The following is a 21,904-nucleotide window of genomic DNA, read 5'->3' as shown; positions in this document are numbered from 1 at the left end:
GACTTGTGTTTAGTGTCCGCAGAATTGCAGATTAAAGGCTTTCTCGTGAGCCTGTCCCAAAACATGTGCCTCATCATGGTTTTCAGTGTCAGCTACATCTTGGAACAATGGTTCGCACATGTTCACTCATCCAACATTACAGAAATACAGTCAAAAATGAATGTTGAATTAAATGAACTGTAGTCTGATTCCCTGGTTACTGTATTAAGAAGTCTGTGGAGATCATTCAACAGGGTTTGATTTAATTTTTCACATTGAGTCATTGTAATAAAGTATTATGTAATCTTTGTAAGGTAGAAACTTTTGTATGTGACATTTTTTTACAAAGTAGATGGATGAGCGAGTGGGGCTTTAGTAAAATACAAAGTGGAATATATGATTGTAGTTCTATTTGTTTTGTAATAAAAAAAAAAAGGAAGCACATCGATTTGCAGTCGTCAGATTCAAATAAATTCATCTCACACACACACTCACACACACACACACACACACCCTGTTCAGCAAATTAGCATCTGAAAATCACGAGCACACCGAACTCTAGTACCATTAGGAACACTTTATTTTATTTAGATTTTCATCATTATCATTATTGTTTATTTTGCAGACATCATTTTCCAATCGAATCACTGTCATCCTCATCAACAGTAATGGTTTGTTTTTTAAATCATAACACAATTTTGTTGTCAAAATTTACACATACAAGTAGCATATTTTAATGACCATGTTTTTAATATTTCATATTTACGCTTTAAACTAGATCAAATTAAATTACAGTCAGAATTATTAAATGAACATGTACATACAATTATTCAATACATACATAAAGAAAATAAATATAGTTATCATAAAAATAAAAAATAAAAATGAAAATACACACATTTTACAAATTGTTCCCCAAGCTCTTAACCTCATTTGTTAATGTACACATCATTTTTATTTTTAACTTCATATTGTCTTATTCCCCGAAAGTTTTAGTTCGTTGTCGTCTTGGTTGTTTGACATGCATCGCAACACAGAAGCTAAACAATTTCTCTCACTTGTTTTCCCTTGACCCTCCCTCCCTGTCCCGTTTCTCCTCCTCGGTTCACCTCTTGTTGTCTTTTATGGCTTGCGTTGTTGGAACGATTCTGTCCGTCAGGACTCATTTCTGCTGGTCACTTGCTTTGTCCGCAAGCATCTTCCCTCTCGCTTCACCTCCCAGTGTTTCTATCTATCCGCCACCACCAGCTTCCCTTTGTTTGCTGACTCACTCTGCTGATCTTTCATCTTTAATCTGAATGTAAAAAAAAAGAAAAAAAGAAAATGCCTACTGTAGTAGTAACTGAGCAAGAATTGTGCCCTTTGCAGCCTCACGTGTAGCTCTCGGTGCGCCTGTCTTTCTCAGCTTGTGCTCGCTCTCCTGATTGAGAAACACATACAGCGAAGTCTTGGCCTCGACTGTGCTCTTTAGTACACTTCCTCTGAACCTCACCGTATGTAAACATCCCTGAAGTCCAGGTGGATTTGCCACAAACATCCTTTGCTCTCGAGAGACTCAAGAGACCAATTGCAGGCAGCCATTCTGAGGAACTAGGGCTGCGGGCAGCGCCATTGAAACGAAGGAAGGAAAGACAAGCGAGTTCATCTACAGATGTCCCATCAGCACAGACACAGGAAGTGAGAAGAGACAACGACAGAAAGAAAGATTAAACAGTCATCCGATTCCTCCAATCATCCCATTTCTTACCACTCACTTGTGTCATACATTCTTCATGTCTTTTGTCCTTTTTTGCTCTTTTTCCCCCTCTTTTTCCATCCCTCTTCTGTTATTGCAGAATGGTCAGACCAGTAGAGTTATATTTATAAATGTATATATTCATTGCTTTTTTTCTGCTTATCCCCCCTCCTCCCCGTGAATGAAATGTAAAGCCGGTTCCAGCTCTCTGACAACGGCGCCTCCTGTGTGCGAGAGAGAGAATTATAACACAAATCGTCACGATTTTGTGTACCGTCTGAAGTTAAGCCAAGAAAAAGCATCACCAATGACCAATCCCAGATGGAAGCCGCAGACTGTTTTATATTTTTTCTGATATCATTTTGAGAAGAACTGTGCATTTTAACAAGGATGAGCTGAGTGCACTACACTTGATAGCTGAAAGCTTAATCATACAAGGTGCATTTGTGAATGACAGGCGTCCATATCCTACACAGTTTTGCTGACACCGATTCCACGTGGCTGATAACAACTCACACACAACCGCAAACACAAAGCACATGATGAATCACAATAAAAACATGAAAAGCAGCATCCTTTCCAAAACAAGTTTGACAGCACAATACATTTAAGGAGCATGCGAAATATGTAGGAGGGGTCAATCAACTCCATTATGGCCCTGTAAGGAAACCCAACAGAATGCTAAAACTGTTTCCGTCTAACTCGTAAATGAGTGCATTTTTGTGATTTCAGTATGTACAAGTATGAACACAGAAGGTATTCATTAGCAATGGTGCACCGCAATTCTTGGGGGCCCTGCCCACACATGGTCATTAAATACTTTCATTAAATACTTTTCTGTTCAGTTTTCTAGATTTAGAAAGTCTAAATCTTGTGGGCTACAGCAAGTGAACATTTATTTTTTCATTGTAAATTATAACTGAAAAAGAAGCTAGCTAGTCATGTCTCACCTTTGCAGTCCCTCAACAGGAGTATGTCCTCACTGAGCCAGACTCTGCCCTTGGAGATGCTGGAGAGACAGAGACAGACCAGTGAGATTTAGTCGTAAAAAAATTAATTCTAAACAGCATTATACAGCTTTCACTCCTGAACCACTTACTCATAAGGAAACAATGTTCTAACAATGTTTATCTGACCATCAACACTGTCATAAAGTTATTTTAGAATTAATTGCGGGGATTTCCACAAAGCCTTGTTTATCTTTGGGTCTCTATCCTGGTTATTTTTTCAGTAGCCTTTCCTTTAATAGGTTTTGCCCTTTTTTATAGTTTCTTATTGGAGAATTTATTAAAATAGTCTATTTTTTCTACATTGTAGCACTTTTGCTTTTGATGTAGATAAATAAAATTTCATGAATTTTTAATTATGTAAATTTATCAGGAAGTAACCTTCATATATGACTGCTGTGGAGTGGTGTAATGCTTACTGATCACTTGTGTGTTGTATTATTTATGTTAGTACGCTATATTACATGGTCAAAATAAGTATACGATAAAAGCTACATCTAGTTTTGTCTACCTACTAAGGGCCTGTTTCCTGGTTACTTCATGTGTTTTATCTGATTGGATAGCCATCCGATCGTGAAAAGACCAGGTGTAAATGCCCTCTGAAACACTTTCGAGATGGATTTAAATCTGATCGCTCAAGTCACTTCAGGAGCTGGTCTGAGACGCATTCCAGACGGATCTGGACAAGTGTAAATGCATCTGATTGTTGAAACCACATATACAAATTTTACTCCTCGCAATATGTTCAAAAACGAATGTGTGAAAGCGTGTTATAGGCTATATGACATGTTATAGCCAGGTATGACGGCAACACGCATCGCCACAGATCTCTTCAGCAAGCTGATGCGCAGACTGACTCAAATGAAACAGAAAGTAGCCCTCAAAACACAATCATCTTCATTAAAAGTAGCGAGACTAAATGATCTTACCAGTGCTGATGCTGCTCTCTCTCCTATTGCTGTCTTAGTTCTTGAAATGAGCTGATTACAAATAAAATGCAGCTCATATTTGTTGCTTTCGCTGATGTGAAATCTGCATATCGCGCAGGATTTAAAGCGTTACACCATTTGCGGTGTAAATGGATCAGTTTTAACAAATTGAATAGCTATCCAATCAGTACAAACACATGAAGTGACCAGGTGCAAACAGGCCCTCAATCAATCAATCTTATAATATTCAGAGCATCATTCAAAAATGATTAACCTCCAAAATGATTAAAAAATTTCCTGAATCCATTCCCGTCTTTCTCTCCCACTACTTTCTTGTGAATTGAAAGCATACAAATCCCATTATTAAATGAGATTCGAAAACTGAGGAGGCTGTGCGAGCTCACCATCGCTCTGGACCTTCCTCAGGGTGACCGAGGGGGTGGAGATGGCTGAGGCACGGAAGTTAGCAGGCAAGGTCTCTGAGGAGTCAGAGGTCACTCCCCTCAGATCTTTCTCCCGGAACATCTTCCTCCATGAAGGGGAGCGGGTGAACGTCTTAGTGCCGTCCTAGAGGACGAGAAGGCAGACGAGAATACTTATGAATTGAATTATCAGCCAGGTCATTTCAATACAAAATACAGTTGAATGTTCAAACTGGCTACGAAATCTAAAAAGTACAATAACCCTGTAAGAGGAGTGTCATTATACTAGTGTGTATTTCAGTGGTGGGAGGTGGATGATTAAAAACCAGCTGTGTTCATGTCCCATGGTGCTCACCTCGTCTGGCCTCCTCTCTGTTCCCATGGCGATGAGGGAGTTATATTCTTTCTCCAGAAGTTGTCGTGCCTGGATGTGGAATAAACATAGCTCACATGTAATCAACCCAGACCGGGCAGGAGTAATGAGTAGTCGCTGCTTTAATCTATGGAGTTCTTATTGTTTTGAGACTTGATGAATCAACAGGGTTTTTTTTTTTCATTCAGTCTGTCCCTACATCTACTGTATAAATAGACTCCCTGTATATACTGTAAATATAAAGGCTGTCGATATAAAAATGTCTGCCTTTAAAGTAAAAAAAACAAAAGTTTTTTTTTATTGATGTTGCAAGCACATCAATGTCAGTACCATTAGCTATGTTTACATTCAAGTTGCAAATTTAAATTTTTAAATGTCGGTGTATGAATGAGTGAGTGAATGGGTGAATGCGAGGCAATATGTAAAGCGCTTTGGTGGCCATTGGGTCTGTAAAAGCGCTATATAAATGCAGTCCATGTTGCTCCTATTGAAGTAATGTAATAGTTGAATGACGGTGGATTATGAACTCGCCAAAACGGAAAAGAAAGCCCAACTGGACGCAGGATCAGTTACTGCTGCTGGCCCAGTTGGTGCTGAAAAAAAAAAAAACATAATAAAAGGGAAATTCGGCACTGGGATATCAAGCAAAACTAAGCGTGAGACATGGGAGAGGATTTGTTTGCAGATCAATGCAGCATTCCCGCTTGTGTCGCGGACCCCGGACGACTGCGAGAGGCGGTGGTATGCGCTCCAATCCTTTGTCAATAGGTCTTAGTGAGTTAGGAGTCCTCTCGACTTCTTTCAAGCTGTCCCAGACTTAGGTGCTACTTTTAGGGCTAAAATGCTTCGTGAATTACTCTTAGTGAAAAAAATTAGGAGTCACGCCCATTATTTTTAGGGTTTGCTCCTAAATTCGCCAGTTAGGAGCTACTTTTAGCCTTAACATTCTTTGTGAATACAGCCCCTGATGTGCATCTTTATTCTGTATGTGTTTTCACAGTTTATGTGCATGCTATCTTATCAAATAGAATCTGTCCATTCAAAAAAATGTTTTTTTTTTTGGTCATATTCGCATTTTGTAAATAGTATTTTCATCCAAAATTCCATCCAGTGTGTTTCCCTCATACGTGACAGGTTGAACCTACACATCACACTGTCTTAGACCAATCTTCTGAAGTGTTTTCTATGTTCTTTTGAGATGGGAGATGTACTACTAGTACTACATATTTGATGACGTTTGCATCATTGATAATCATTTTCCTGTTTATTACTGTGAAACCGCTTTGAAACAATCTGCATTGTATAAAGAGCTATAGAAGTTGAGCTGACTTGACTTGAAAGTGTGTAAAAGATCTATATATCTGCAAATTGTACCTGTGTGTTCTGATTGGGGATCTGCAGGAGCAGGGCGAGGTCAGTGTAATCAAAGGTGTCGTCCAGGGCGAGCAGGGCACCATGCACACCGCTCTCAGTCAGATTATCTGCATACTCCTTCAAGCCGATGGACTGCACCCAGCACATCACACGCTCGTTTGACCACACCATCACATCTGCAGAGGAAACACAAGGGCTGGACAATGAATAGAATTCCAGGCGGGCGTTAACTACTGATCATTATCAATTTCCATCTTGGGTGATGCTTGTGGATTTCAACTTTTGTTTCAGTTGCTCCTGATTTTTCAGATGGAACTCTTATGGCCACTGCACATTTGGACACATCTGCTTTTGTTTCAGACAAAGTCTTTGTCTCTGTTTTGTATTTTCATGGTATTCCAGAGGCTTTGCATTTGTTTTGTTGACTCAGCTTCTCCAAACCCAAGTTCAAAGGAAGGAATGCAATCATGGCAAACAGTCAAACCATTCCTCCAGAGTCATTTACAGTGTTAATATCATGGTGTCAATATAAGAAACACCCACACAGCTTCAGATAATGACATACAGTTCTGCTCATTAATTTACAGTCCCATTGCAATATAAACAAGATGTTAATAATATTAACAAGAGAGTTCATAAAAAATTCTGTTATTTTTTATTTAGTACTGTCCTGAATAACCGTAAATCGTAAAACTAATCCATATGAATTGAGCGGATTAGTCCAAATTTTCTGAAGAGACGATCACTTTATATGATGAACAGATTGAATTTAGGCTTTTATTCACATAAACATTCACTACCTCACACATCAGTTGTGGTAATGGAAGCTCAAGCATGCTTGCTTGACGTGCGAGAAGCAATGAGGTTCATTCTCATGTGTTACGCAGCACGTTTGAGCTCCTCAAGAATGTGGCCAATTCAAATTAATTAGTTTTACGAACTCTTTATTAACTTTCTTAAACATCAAAGTGGTAGTGGTGTAGCTGTCAATGCAGAGACAGAAAGCTCTCAGATTTGATCAAAAAGACCTTCATTTGTGTTCCGAAGATGAACGAAAGTCTTACGGGTTTGGAACAACATGAGGGTGGGTAATTAATGACTTTAATAGTGTGTGTTCTGTTGTTAACTTGAATCTGGATAATCAACACCTGTTTCTATGTTTTGTGGTAGTTTTTCACTAGTTGTATAGTTGTAACTCTCCACTGCTCTTCGGAGATTTCATCCAGGTCCTGCACACTCATTGGTTTTCTAGCCTCTTCTGCATATTTGAACCCTTTCCCAACAGTGACTGTATGATTTTGAGATCCATCTTCTCACACTGAGGACAATTGAGGGACTCATAGGCGGAAACATTCACTGATGCTCAAGATGGCAACATGATGCATTAAGAGCTGGGTGGTGTGAATATAATGTACAGCAGGGGTGCCCAATCATGTTCCTGGAGATCTACCAACCAGCAGAGTTCAGATCCAACCCTGATCAAATACACATGTCTGTAATTGTCAAGATCTTAATTACCATAACTTAATAAGGTTCAGCTGTGTTTGTTCAGGGTTGGAGCTGAACTTTACAGGGAGGTAAATCTCCAGGAATAGGATTGGATTCCTCTGATGTACAGCATGAAAAATTATTTTGATATTTGCTACATTGCATGTAGCAATGCACACAAAAGTACATGCATACATCTCTCCCCACTGTAGTGCAGGATCAAGTTATTCACTCATGCTTAATATAGTCTCAAATGGCATGAAGGCATCTGTGTTGCTATGCGATGAATAACTTCTAGATCAGCAAAGGCATCTGTTTCTAATCAAGGTACTGAATGAGGCGGTAGTGGCACCTTTAAAGCAACTCAAAACTGTGGGATTAATAATGTGATCTGTGCATTGAGCTTTGATCAGTTGCTCTTCAAATGTAAAATCTCTATTGTGACATTGAATCCTGTGCATAATGGAAGGTTGGGCCGCTCAATGCTTTCCAGACGTCATTACTGGTAATGTATGTTATTATTAACAAATGCACTCTGTGTATACACCCTTCCTCTCTCTCTGCCATATTCTCATTCACTGTCCAATGTTTTGATGAACTGTACATTCCACGGGTGACTGTTGTTGCTTTTTCCCTTTTGTACATTGTGTTTATCAGACTGTTCAGCTGTATGATTTGATTGATGATGCAAAGCAAAAGATTAACATGATAAAACCCAAAGATAACTTGGAGAACAACCAGAAAAAATGTCCTGAAATTCTTGCTAGACCAGCTAAGACTAACATGGACTAGGTCAGGCTAGTTTATGCCGGTTTAGAACTGGTCTAGCTGGTGGATCAATATAACCCATGCTGCAAAACTTTGCTGGTTGATCTGTTAAAACTAGTTGATGAAGGACCGTCTTCATGCATGAACAACAGTGTAGTAATGGAAAGAATAAAAAATGTACTACCATTCAGAAGTTTGGGGTCAGTAAGGTTTTTTTGGAAACAAGTCTATAGCCGCGTTTCCACCGCAGGAACTTTCCCCAGGAACTAGGAACTTTGGGGTGGTACTCCGTGTGTTTACACCACAGGAACCAGGGTCTAAATGAAGTTCCGGGTAAAAATTTCCCCCCCAGAAAGTCCCTGCTGGCGAGGTAGTACTTTTTCAGAGTTCAGGAACTTTCGGGGTGGGACTTGTGCGCTGAACATGCTGATTGGTTCTCTGCCGGATGGCGCGCGTTCGTCCCATCCATCTCATGGTCATGTCCGCTATAGCTGATAACAAACGTTGTCTATCTAGCATTACGAGCTTTCTGAAATGAATACGGTTTGGTATTAGTGTTCGTCTCTTTTCTGCCGTTTTGTTAATTACCTCGTTAGTAAACCAATAGATCGCACACAAAAGCAGCACAGCTTGAATCTCCTCAATACTTAAAACTCAAAACAAGTACGCGCAGACTGGGAGGAGCAGTCGCACGCAGTTCAACGTCACCAGACTAATCTTCCCGGTACTTTAGTCCACGGTGTAAACGCAGTGAGCAACCGTTCTGGGGCAAAAAAAGTTCCTATGAAAAAAGTTCCTGGGACAAATAGTTCCTGGTAATTGCGGTGGAAACGCGGCTTATGATTCTCACGAAGGCTGCATTTTTTTTCAGGATTCTTTTGATAAATAGAGAGAACAGCATTTATTTGAAATAGAAATCTTTTGTAACATTATAAATGTCTTTAATGTAATTTTTCATCAATTTAATGCACCTTTGCGAATAAAATTATTTACGAAAAAATCTTACAGAAGCAAAACATTTGAGTTGTAGTATATATGCCAAATTCATATTTAATAAATCATTACAAGCTGCAATAGTGTTAAAAGTGTGTTACGGACATCAGCATGCCATGCTAGGGACCAGCAGCATCCTGAGCAACCCCGGAAAAGACCACTCTATCACTCTTGTACTCTATGTTGGGCATCTGTGTTAGCAACAGTAAGCAAGAAAGAGAGATAAAGGAACAGATAAAAAAATAATAACCTTTATTCTGGTGTTGGCTCTCATCTCTCCTCCTCTCCAGCTCCTTGCGGTCATAGTTGAGGCGCTTCAGGCACATAATTCCATAATGCATGCTCACCCTGTGGGGTCAAAAGGTCACAAGGGTCATGGAGGTCACGGGGCTATCTAAATTAATTAGGTCATTCCACCCTGACAAAGTGTTACAAGACCCCAGGCACATTAGATTAGGAAAGGCCCTAAGACACACACCTGCACCAAGAAAAGAATTGGTTGGCATAAGACTAAGGATGATAAAGAGAAGGAATAATGAAGTGTGTGTGGCAGCATTTAACAGATGGGGAGAGGGAGAGAGAAAACACCTGTGGAAACTGTCCACCATTTTCAGCTGCCCACGCAGCTCTTTCTTGGTCAGATGGTCCAACATGCGGGCGTCCACCAGTGACTCCATGAAGTAGCTTCTGTACTGGGGCAAACCCAGACTGGGCAGCCAATCATTGCCCACCCACTCATGGTTCATATCTCCATAGGCCAGGATCTACCACAGAGGAAGGCCAAAAACAAAACAAAACATTTCACTTTAGATTTCACAGTTGTATTTCAGTTCATTCATTGCAGTGTGTATTTGATGCCTACAAATCCAAACTTCAGGGCTTAACAACAAAGGTTTGGGCCAGTTTATGAAACTGTCACTTGCCTTATTGGATTAGCACTATATCTTATTATTATTATTTTTTATCATGCACATGGATTTTTATGCCTAGCATAAAACAGTGTTTTTATTATTAACTAAAAATATTTAAAATAATTTTCAGTAACTGAAATAAAGATCAAATAAAATATAAATATTCAATAAAAACCTGTTGAAATACTAAAATGACTAAAACTAAAGATATATAGAAACAAAAATGACAAAAGCACTTAACCAAATTACTAAAATTAAACTAAAATTCAAGCTGAAATATATAAAAATGAAATAAATACTATAATATTAAATAATAGTACTTTAACAGGCATAAAAAGCCGTCAATGCTATTACAGCTATTAATGCACATTTCCTTTTGTAATGACATTTTAACATTTAATGAAAAAATAAATGTAATATTTAAAATGTACAATTGTAAATAATACATTTGTGTCATTTAGGCTTCACTTTAAGATAATTTAGTCTCAACCATCTGATGGCACCATCAGTTTCGAAAGTGTTTAATGGATGTATTGACGTTACTCACCTGATCCCAGCTAATCTCTTTCAGCTCCTTGTGTGCAGAGGTGATAGCATGATAGGAGAGAGGTGAGGAAGAGGAGATAAGGAACACAGCAGAGGGGCAGAAGGAAAGACACATCGATGGACAGGAAGAGGGAAGAAGAATGAAGAGTGAAAGCAGGAAGAGAGGTACAAAGGGAGGAACAGTTTGTTAGTGACCGGGTCATTAGTTGGAAGCAGTTCACACTGAAACAGAAAAAAAGAGGGAAAGTTGAGGATGTTCAACGCTACAGCCTAGCCAGACACACAGAGGGGGAGAGAGAAAGAGAGAGACGCATCAACACATGTCCGATCACTCCACTCTCTCCGCATGCCGCCTCTCATACTGTCCACTAGAAGGCAGAGCGCTTTACAATCCCACACTTGTGGTGTTTCATTTTATCTAGATGAAATGTACAGTTGAAAAAAACGGATGAAAAAAAGCAGGGTGGTCGAATTAATACAGAACAAAAACTGAATATCAGTTCCAATAAAGAAGCGCATCAATGGTGGGTATTGCACAAAGGTTTTGAGTCCAAATCCATTGCTTTCTGCAATTTATTTTTATAATTGATTGCTTCAACATTGTTACATCTACTTCTCCCAAACTAGTAACCTAGTCAGAGAAACAAAATTAAACATAATTAAAATAATAATTAAAATACAAAAAGTGTGGCTACTAACTGGTTTGGTTGCTGCAGTCAGGGACTCCATCTCAGCATGGGTCATCCACACGTTACTGGTTGACTGTGGGAAGAAAAGAAAACAACACAAACCACCCATAAAGTTATCAGGATTACTATTTATTAGATTTGTTATATTAAAGTGGGTGGGGTGAAAAGAGTCTGAGACAACATTGAAGATATGGGATTAAAAATAGAACAATCTTTTGAACATTTTAAAACTAATAAACATTATGATATAAAATTAATACAAATATTTAAGATTCTGCACTATTTTTTTTTATCACTAATTATTTGTACATACGTTGTATACTTTGTACAGACGGTCATATACATCGGGAGAGGCATGAGGGTGAGTAAATGATGAGAGAATTTTAATTTTTGGGTGAACTATTCCTTTAATTCTTCATTTGTGGTCTCAGATTTTTGAAACCCACTGTAATTTTATAAAAGAATAGTAATTATTTGATGGTGCATTTAAGCGTACGGAGCGTGTGCTGGCCGGGGCTGAGGGACTGGTCAGAGACACCATCTCTTGAATGGCCAGTCTCAGTTTGAGGCGGTGCAGAGGGTTACTAATGCCAATCTCTCTCTGGATCTCTGTGTCTGACAGGTTAGCCATGATGGCTCCACTCTTCACGTTAGCACGACATGCTGCCACGTACCACGCCGGCATGCCCACCCACAGCTGAGAGAGAGAGAGAGAGAGAGAGAGAGAGAGAGAGAGAGAGAGAGAGAGAGAGAGAGAGAGAGAGAGAGAGAGAGAGAGAGAGAGAGAGAGAGAGAGAGAGAGAGAGAGAGAGAGAGAGAGAGAGAGAGAGAGAGAGAGAGAGTACAAAACTTTGAGTCCTTTTTTTAGGAAAGTACAAAACTAACAGGGCATCAAAGTAACACAGAATGGAAGTAGATGATAATGCCAAATTTTCAAACATAATATCACGTATCAATATAAAACGAAACAAGCCCTCTTTTTATCCATTGCAACACTTAGATATGGAGCCATACTTCCAGCCAGGAGACAACAGTGGGTCCATCCCAGGATGCAAAGGGTAGCCCCTGTCGGCATGCCTCCTCCAACAGCTCATGTCTAAAAGAAAGGGAGGGATGTTCATTCAGTACAAAGAATCAGATACAGAGTGTGAAGGAAGCTACTCATTGTACGAGTAAAATTACTTCTTCTTGCTGCGACGGTCCTTGTCCACCGGACCGGCCATCTTAGTGAGTCCGAGGGGATCCACAGAGCCCAGATCATCTGAGGGGGTCGAGGCTACAGGAGACACAGAGATGTTAAGGGTGACAATCAAGTGAACAGGACTGACTAAACAGTAGTTTTAAAACACTTTAGGAACATAAAATTGTCAATTACCACAGAAATCACTTTCAGGTCAGTTTATCCTGAAGCGATTATCAGTGTCCCATAGATTTCCAATGTAAGTTCCATTGCATTGATATAAAATAAGATTGAATAAAAATGTATATAAAGCTTTTTTGGAAATCAGAACATTCCTTTAAAAATCCCATAAAATCAACAATAGAGCTTTAGTTTATGTCTGTTAGCTTTAAAGCTACCTAGTGCACAGTATTAAAATTCACTTTTAGCCGATATACACACCTATTTCGGGTCAATTTTTAAAAGTTTTATATAAATTCAACAAGGATACATTAAATAGATAAAAAATGACAGTATGGACATTTATAATGTTAAGAAAGGTTTCATATTTCAAATAAATGCTGTTAGTTTGAACTTTCTATTCATCAAAGAATCCTAGAAAAAAATATGAAGCAGCTCAACTGATTTCGACAGTGATAATAATCAGAGATGTTTCTTGAGCATCAAATCAGCATATTAGACTGATATACAGTAATCTGAAGGATCATGTGACACTGAAGATTGGAGTAATGATGTTGAAAATTCAACTTTGCCAACACAAGAATAAATGACATTTTAAAACATATTATATAACAGTTATTAAATTGTAATAATATTTCACAATATTACTGTTTTTACTGTACAAATAAATGTAGCATTGGAGAGCAAAAAATTAGAGACTTCTGTCAAAAACTTTTTTTTTTAATTACCAACCACAAGCTTTTGAACACTAGTGTACTTAAATACAACGTACTTTGTATTCCAGGAGAATGTACCAAGAATATTGATGACTCAGATTTTTGTCCAATCCCGTGCTCTCTATAGAATGCACTCTCACTAATGTTAAAGCAAACAACTAGCATATAGACCTTATGCGCCAGATAAACAAGCGCGGAGCCATCTTTAGGATATTGTCTTTTAACTTCTTTAACTTTTTGCGGTCGCTCTGTATATTTCTATGGCATCGCTGTCAAGAAGTAATTAGATGGTGAAGTGGATTTACTTATTGTAGAGTAAACGAAAGTTATCATGAGCATTGTAATGTTTAAAGCAGATGTCTTAACAAATGTCAGTAGACCCGGGAAGATTTTAAAACGAGCCGTTCATTCATAAATAAGATCGCAGTGAAAATACAAACCGGAAGACAAAAGACAACGAGTGCAGTGCTGAAAAGGGGCGGGCTACATAAGGTCTATAGCAAATCATGTTCAATGACTGTGACATAAATAAAAGTTATTCGTTACTTTAAAAGGCAATAAGCCCGTTGATATGTCCCAACCAAACTAATACTTTCAATAGGAAATAATTCAACAATTTAATTGCGGGCCTTTAAGAAACATTTCCTAACATTTCCTTTAGATTTTGCTGTATTTTTAGGTTAGACTCACCCAGAGATGCTGACTCACGTCCAGGCTGACCCATTCGGACCTTATCCTTCTTCCCAAAGAGCCGGCCGATGGAAGACTTGATGCTTTTCTTTTTGCTGGCCTTGTGGAGGGAGTCCTGGCTGCTGTTTGAGCTACTGCCATCAGCTGAGAGACTGAAGTCCACAGAGAGAGACAGGGAAAGGTCAATTATACAAAGATATTAAGGCTGAAGTGTGACGGGAAAGACGTTTTGCACATTGAAAAAAAAAAAAGAATATCATTCTTATGCATGGATTGATTTCGGGCCGGGGCGATTAACGCACCTTCGGAATTCACGACTGTCATCCAACATTGCACCAGGGTGAGTGTGCGTCATCCTGTCCAGTCGCAGTGCACGAGGGGTGGGAGGAGGGGTGGAGTCCAAAAGGGCTAGGGACCTGTCGTCATCTTTGTTGTTCTGATGGGTAGAATGGTATAGAGTCAGCTGTTTGCACACGTTTATTCAACGTGTGATAGCAGTACTTCACACATGCTCCTACCTGTCTGTCTGTCTCGCGTGCTGGGGAGTGGGGTAGGCGGGGAGTGGAGTGCCCGGAGCTGGGTGGAGAGGGCGATGCCAGGGTGGAGGATGTGAGGGACGGGGGGATGAAGCCACGTCCTGTGCTGTCCCGTCCCAGAGAGGTCGGGGGAATGGGAGGGCCATCCAGAGCCACACTGCTGACTCTACTCTCAATTTCTTCAGCACGAAGCTCTGTGCTTTCCTTCTCTTCCTGAATCAGCCTGAAGAAAATATGACAGGTGGGTAAGACGAGGGCCTCTGCAGGTTTCATGAAGCTAAATGAAAGACTTTTTTCCCCAAAGAACACTTAAATGCCATTATATTTTATTTTTTTATTTAAAATGCCTTGGGATCACTTATAAATGATTGAACAGTTGGAAGCTTATAAACTCTTAAATTCCACTAAGGGAGCAAAAAATACAAATTTACCTTAAATCTAACAAGGAATCAATTACAAGTGCTGTATTCCCTTCATACAACATTTCATGTTAATGCGTTTTGAAAACACTTTTGGCTCCAATTTAAAACTTTTAGGCATTCAATAAAAAAATAATTTAAAAAGTTGTTTTCCTTTGAGACTTTTTTAAACCAAAAGAGAGAGAGAGATCGAAATGAAAATAAATAAATGTTTTTACTATTTGACTAGTTGTCCAACAATCTACTAGTCAGTTAGTGCTAACTAGTTTATTCAAATAAATATAAAATTTGAGATCAGTATTTTTGATCAAAAGTGGCAGTACTTTTATAATGTTAAAAAGATTTCTGTTTATCAAATAATCCTGAAAAAAATGATCACGCTTTCCACAATTATATTAAGCAGCATAAATTTCAACATTAAATAAGAAAAAGAAATGTTTCTTGAGCAGCAAATCAGCATATTAGAATGATTCCTGACGGATCATGTGACAAAATTCAGCTTTGACATCACATGAATAAGTTACATTTTAATATATATTAATATATTTAATATCGATATTTTAAATTGTAATAATATTTCACAATGTTACTGTTACAATGTTACCAACTAGTCAATTTTGAAAACATAATACTTTTAATGTACTAATGGTCCCTGCCATATAACCTCCTTATTGAGCCTCCCTCCTGCTCTTTCCAATTAACCTCCCTTTCAGAGCGCTCTCCATTTCTCTATTTTAAATGAAAGTTTGATTTTTCAAAGCGGTCTCCAGGTCCCTCCGTTTCGAGTAAACTCACTTAATCTCTTTGTTGATGGCCTCCAGCTGCTCCTGTAACATAATAGCGAGAGTCTGCACATCTGTCTGGCCACTTGGTGAGAGCAGCTCTGAGCCGAAGAGCGTCTCGCGATCCTCTTCATCATCAGAACACCTGTCCTCCACGCCGCCCTCAAACCCAGTGCCTAGCAAAGCTCCGGTGTCCCAGTCGCCGTACTGCAGAAGAGAAAGGCAATAAATGACCTGTTTAATTTCATATCAAGCCATTATGTTCACCTATTAGCAAGTGCAAACAAAGATGTTCTCACTTTGCTAGTATCCTCCCTCGCACCGCCCCAACGTCCACGATGAGCCCGTCTGACCACTCCTCCTGTGCCTGTGTTTCCATAATGATCTAGGTGGGTAGTGGAGCCAGCAGGAAGTGACCCTCCTCCTTGGGAGTACCTCAGCTCCAGAGCACTTCCTGGCAGAGACCTAATAAAGAAACAGTGGAGGTCATGGTTAGAGTTAACATGAAATTTGACCGTTTACGTGATAATGCCCACTTTCACTTTCGCCACAATCCACATGATTCCTGATGGATAAAATAAATACTGCTTTACTCATAAATAGGCCATCGTTCAAAAGTTTGAGGTCTGTAAGATTCTCTTTGAATATATTTTAAAACGCAATTTATTCCTGTGATGCAAAGCTGTATTTTCAGCATCATTAGTCCAGTCTTCAGTGAAACATGATCCTTCAGAAATTGTTCTAATATGTTGATTTGCTGCTCAAGTAGTATTTCTTATTATTATCAATGTTGAAAACAGTTGTGCTGCTTAATATTATTGTGAAAAACCATGATACATTTTTTCAGGATTCCTTGATGAAGAGAAAGTTCAAAAGAGCAGCATTTATTTGAAGCATTTCTCTTTACTGTCACTTTTTTTTTACATCCTTGCTCAATAAAAGTATTAATTTCTTTCAAAAAGAAAAAAAAAACACTGGCCCCAAACTTTTGAATTTGTATATGAAGTAAAATGGATTGCAAACTTTATTATAAAGATGAACTAATAAATCTCCTAAATACCTCATAAATTGTCATAAATGATCTTTTAATAGAGGACAGCAGAAATGTTATGTGTCTAACCGTGAGTAAGAGGAACCAGGTCTTCCTCTCAGCTGGTCCAGCTCTAGCTGAAGCCTCTCCAGCTCTGCAATCAGTTGATCCTGGGAGGAATAAGACATTATTATCTGATAATGTAGCCATGTAAATACAGGTCAAGTGAACAGAACCTTTTTTTAGCATTAAAGTTTAGGAATGTACCTTGTTCGCTAAGAGATCATCTTGGATCTTCTTCATGTTAGCAAGCTCCTCGGAGAGAGCATTCTGTAAAACATTATAACAGGCTCTTACATTCATTTAACTCTCAGACATTTTTATCTAAAAGAACTTTGTGTGTTTGGGAATCAAACCCATGACAGTGGCACAGTTAAGGTGCATTCATGTCATGTCGGCATTACAATAATTACAATATTTCGACTCATGTAAAGCTTCATAGAACTCGTAATTATAACTTGAAAACTCTGAATGAAAATCATACTTATGAAATATTTCCAGGTTTTCCAGAATCTTGGGAAACCTGGGCATCTTGTGTTTTTAAGAAAGTATGTTGAGCTAAAAATCCTTTTCCTAACTTTTAAAAATGCATCTGGAGACATACCATCTTCAATCTGTTTTTGAACACCAGAAAATGCCCGCTTACAAACACACCCAATTGTGTTTAGACTAGAGGAACCTGAAACAGCCAAATTATACTTCCTTGAGATTAGTTAACTACAGTATTTGTTCAGGCATCCCACAAGTGGATTTTTGAAAATATGCAGTTCTGCACATTCCTACACCAATCTAGTCATGTTTTCTGTGTTCAGAAACATGTCTTCTGTCTTTGACATTAAGCTCAAATTACATTTTGGCCATTCATCACTGATTCTCTGATGAGAAACGCATTGAACACCTGCTTTCGTGCTGGAATTATGAGGGAGCACACAAAGAGGAAGCCTGAAACTCCTATTAGGCACAAACATAATTGAGGCAACATCTGGATTTTGAGGTAAACATCAAAGACGTGGTGACATGTCAAGGCTATTTTTCTGCTTTCTCTACGTGTATGCGGGCGTTGACTAAGAAATCAAATCTGAAATTGTGGAGGATCATACCTTCTCCTCCAGGGCAGCCATTCTCTCCTTCAGGTGCAGCTGAAGTCTCTCATTGGACTCAGACAGAAGCTTGTCCACCGTGTCAGAGAGACGCTTGTTGTGTTCGTCGTTCATCCGCTCCCTCTGCCTCGCCTGAGGGCAGAGAGAGAAAAAGAGAGGGAAAGGTGATGAACAGAGAAAGGAGAAGGATGATGAATATTGAGTATATACTTGACTAACAGTGAATAAAATATATGACATCAAGGTGATGAGAGACGAGAGATTCAAAAGTAACACTATTTTGATTATTATACAACTGGTTTGTTAAAGTCACACATCCCATCAGACGAGGATCCGCTTTAATGATGGAAAAAGAAGCAAAGCGCTACAAGAAACTTATTAGATCAGTTCCTTACAAGCTAGTAGTTGACATTAAATATAAACAGACCATATAAACCACTTTTTTTTTAGAAAGTAAAGATGTGAAATGCTTAAAATGTTAGTTTTTTTTCAAATTTGTGCAATACTCAATTCTAGTCTACTTATCAAATTGGTTTCATATACTCCAAATGAATCTAATGTTTTTTTTTTATTATAATTTTTTTTTAAATGTATTTAAATATTTTTACATTTTTGAAGATGTTTCTAATGCAAATTGTTCATGTATTATTTCAAAAGAAACAGGTTGTAGATGTTAACTTGTGTGTATTCACACTTGTAGTTTGATTTTCTCGGTTCAAACAAACAAAATTATACATTTAGTCCTGGTTCGTATTCGCTAGTCCTGGTCATTTTTAACAGCTAACCAACCTAAAGATAGAAAACAAAGAACAGCTTTTATAACATACACTTTACTACGGAACTTATTGATACCAATCTCTCATTTGAAAGTCACGTGTCTAGTATCTGTAAAACCGCATTTTTCCATCTTAAAAACATATCTAAATTAAGCCATATGCTCTCATTAACAAATGCAGAACAATTAGTTCATGCGTTCATGACATCAAGGCTAGATTATTGTAATGCTCTACTGGGTGGTTGCCCTGCACGCTTAATAAATAAACTACAGCTAGTTCAAAACGCAGCAGCTCGAGTTCTTACCAGAACCAGGAAATATGACCATATTAGCCCGGTTCTGTCAACACTGCATTGGCTGCCTATTAAACATCGTATAAATTTTAAAATATTGTTGATTACTTACAAAGCACTAAATGGCTTAGCTCCGCAGTACTTGAGTGAGCTTTTAAAACATTATAGTCCTTCACGTCTATTGCGATCTCAAAACTCCGGCCAGTTGATAATACCTAGAATATCAAAATCGACTGCTGGCGGTAGATCCTTTTCCTATTTAGCACCAAAACTTTGGAATAGTCTTCCTACCATTGTCCGGGAAGCAGACACACTCTGTCAGTTCAAATCTAGACTAAAAACACATCTCTTTGACCTAGCATACACATAATACATTATAGACTTCGATAATTCAATGTTAGGCTGCATAGATTAGGTCAGCCGGAACTGGGAACACTTCCCTTAAATCCAGATGTACTCGTTACATCATAAGAAGAATGGCATCTACGCTAACTTTAGTGTCTTTGTTTATCCCGAGGTTTTCCTGCAGCCTGCCGGATCCAGGCCGTATCCAGATCTGACGAAGGAGATTCGCCTGGACCCGATGACAATGCAGTGCTGAAGTGTCAACTATCCTCTCCCTATGGAGGATCCCTTTCCCACTCTACAGATAAAGCGTTGTTGAAATCCGGTTCGCGTACCCCGAAGTGATAAAATAAAATTCTCTATCAAATTTATAGGCAAGACAAGTAGTTTGTTTAGGCATGGTTTGTTGGGAAATTACAAACCTGCGCGGCAGTGCGCGCACATATTCAAACGAATTTAACTATAGAATCAATTTTGAATGCGCATGTGAACGCCATCAGGTCACAGGTTCGCGTTTAAAGTCTGTTTAGAGAGAACGCCGTCGTCTTAGTGGCCCCTAATGTAATAACAAATGATGATTTTGCGGTAAGTGAATCAATCAAAACCAACTTTAGCTGGAAATAACATTATTCAAAAATCGCTATAAAGCCAAAACAATCTCTGTTACCGTAAATTGTGTGTTTATCTCTGTAAAGCTGCTTTGAAACAATCTACATTGTTAAAAGGGCTATATAAATGAAGATGACTTGACTTGACTTGACTTACCGAACACCCCAAACAATGCTATGTGCTGCTGGGCTAAATGCGATAGTTGTATGCACGTACATATGATGGTATTCTCACAAAGAGCTTATAAAATGTGTAAAGGAGTTAAAGCAGTGCCAGGAATTCCTCAATTACACACACAAAGAAGTTCTGCTGCAAGGAGATGGCAGTTCTGACACCTGTACCAAACTGTAATGGGAAACATCGTGACAATGACAAGAAAAACCATTGCATCTTGTGGCATCACGTCCCATTTTTGGTTTGATTAGATGTCTTTGGTTCGTGTTGCATTCATGTTTTAGTGGTGGGTCTCGCTCCGCTTGTTTGGTGCGCACCAGGGTTTAAGATGGAAGTTTTCACATTAATTCAAATGAACCAAACTAACAGAGCAATCGCATCAGAGTTTGTTAGAATCGAATCAAACCTGCGTGAACACACCCTTAGAAACTAATGTTGATGTAATGTTTGTGAATCAAGCAAAATATACATTTTACAAACTTCAACTCAATATTTTGAACTTGCATTTGAATTTTTTAATAATCCATTACTTTTTTGTTACTCCAAAAAATCATCCATAGTAAAAACGCCTTACTATATCTGAGCCTGACATGCTGAACAAACATAAAAAGAGAGGATGAGTCACCCTCTGTAGCTCCTGATTCTTCTCTTCCAGTTGTGCCTCCAACTGTCTCAGTCGCTCCTCAAAGTTGCCATGACGCTCCTCAGCCTAAACAACAGAGCAAGGATAAAATACATTTTAACACAGTTTGGACCTGTTCTCCATTTAAAATGAGTTAATAGCACATGACCACAAAGAGACAAACAGATCTGAACCTGACAGCACACACCTTGTTGAGTGCCGCCACCCTCTGGGCGAGCTGAGCCTCGATCTCGGGCAGCGTCTCGGCCCTCTGGAGGGTTTGCTGCAGCTTCTGTTTAGCATCGTCCAGACGCTCCTGGAGCTGCCTGTTCTTCTCTTCACTCTGAGGAGACCGAGGGATGAGAAGAGACAAAACAATGAGACCAAGACAATAAAGAACACCATAAGGAACACATTCTCTTCAGGGGGAAAAAAGTGTTTTGTTTTTGGTGGAGACCTGGTAAAAACACGATGGAACTTCTCTTCAAATCTCAGAAGGTCACTATTGAAGCCACCAAAGAACCGAATGAACATAATAAAGGTTATGAACAAAAATAAATCAGGTAAACAGATCTATAACTAGTGATCATTTAGATAAGTATGAAAGGCAAAAACATAATGTATGTTACGTAAAACCAACATGTCTAGACATATCACAGAGCCTGGAAACAGATTCTAAATTCTTGTATCCACAATTACAGACCTCAAACCACAAACCTTTAAAACAACAAAATAAATTCACTTAGATTTAAATTACATTGACACTGATTTGTGGTTCCATTGCCAAGAATGTCTAAATCTACAGTACATCTCTATTCATTATGAATATAGTGTTGCGCATTGCAAAAGTTGTTTAATTTTAACGATTTGACAGAGAAAGGCTTATAACAAATATAAAGATATGGAATTAACTTTAACCAGATGCAGAAAAATAAAAAATAAATCCAAACCTTTATTCATTCCATTATTATAAATCTGAAGTCAGATTTTGAACGCTATCAAATGGTATGAGCTTGATTATATGGATAGATCATGGAATGAAAGACAGTTAAGAAACAGATTTATTTATAAAAGTACAAAATAAATGTCAAGATTGCCATAGTTTAGGAAACATTCATCTGTGAAAAAAAAAAAATAATAATAATAATTGAATACATTTTAAATGTTTTTTTTTTTTTA

The 21,904-nt window shown here is 38.5% G+C and overlaps 1 protein-coding gene across 4 annotated transcripts in view; it reads right to left on the bottom strand.

The window, feature by feature from the left end:
- Positions 1-1,321: 1,321 nt before the first annotated feature.
- The window catches only part of ppfia3 (PTPRF interacting protein alpha 3), a 42,456-nt gene continuing 21,873 nt past the window's right edge, over positions 1,322-21,904 (bottom strand). For 3 of the 4 annotated variants that reach the window (XM_056244171.1, XM_056244172.1, XM_056244173.1), the window contains 22 exons: positions 20,934-21,068; positions 20,729-20,812; positions 17,908-18,039; positions 17,015-17,077; positions 16,838-16,917; positions 16,017-16,182; positions 15,731-15,924; positions 14,499-14,739; positions 14,283-14,416; positions 13,981-14,132; positions 12,397-12,490; positions 12,229-12,310; positions 11,711-11,911; positions 11,225-11,287; positions 10,527-10,553; positions 9,657-9,832; positions 9,319-9,416; positions 5,820-5,995; positions 4,428-4,496; positions 4,055-4,217; positions 2,665-2,723; positions 1,322-1,938 (listed from right to left, as the gene is read on the bottom strand). In XM_056244171.1, the coding sequence (XP_056100146.1) occupies positions 2,677-2,723; positions 4,055-4,217; positions 4,428-4,496; positions 5,820-5,995; positions 9,319-9,416; positions 9,657-9,832; positions 10,527-10,553; positions 11,225-11,287; positions 11,711-11,911; positions 12,229-12,310; positions 12,397-12,490; positions 13,981-14,132; positions 14,283-14,416; positions 14,499-14,739; positions 15,731-15,924; positions 16,017-16,182; positions 16,838-16,917; positions 17,015-17,077; positions 17,908-18,039; positions 20,729-20,812; positions 20,934-21,068 (2,577 nt within the window). In that variant the 3' untranslated portion in view covers positions 1,322-1,938; positions 2,665-2,676. Of the gene's footprint in view, positions 1,939-2,664; positions 2,724-4,054; positions 4,218-4,427; positions 4,497-5,819; positions 5,996-9,318; positions 9,417-9,656; positions 9,833-10,526; positions 10,796-11,224; positions 11,288-11,710; positions 11,912-12,228; positions 12,311-12,396; positions 12,491-13,980; positions 14,133-14,282; positions 14,417-14,498; positions 14,740-15,730; positions 15,925-16,016; positions 16,183-16,837; positions 16,918-17,014; positions 17,078-17,907; positions 18,040-20,728; positions 20,813-20,933; positions 21,069-21,904 lie in introns of those variants that run through there. The other variant, XM_056244174.1, reaches the window with a different exon arrangement.

The sequence above is a fragment of the Rhinichthys klamathensis genome, unplaced genomic scaffold (genome assembly GCF_029890125.1).
Source record: "Rhinichthys klamathensis goyatoka isolate OS25496 unplaced genomic scaffold, OSU_Roscu_1.1 h1tg000937l_1, whole genome shotgun sequence".
NCBI classification, from domain to species: Eukaryota; Metazoa; Chordata; class Actinopteri; order Cypriniformes; family Leuciscidae; genus Rhinichthys; species Rhinichthys klamathensis.
The sequence above is the reverse complement of the archived record's forward strand: the minus strand, read 5'-3'. Positions and strand labels throughout refer to the sequence as shown.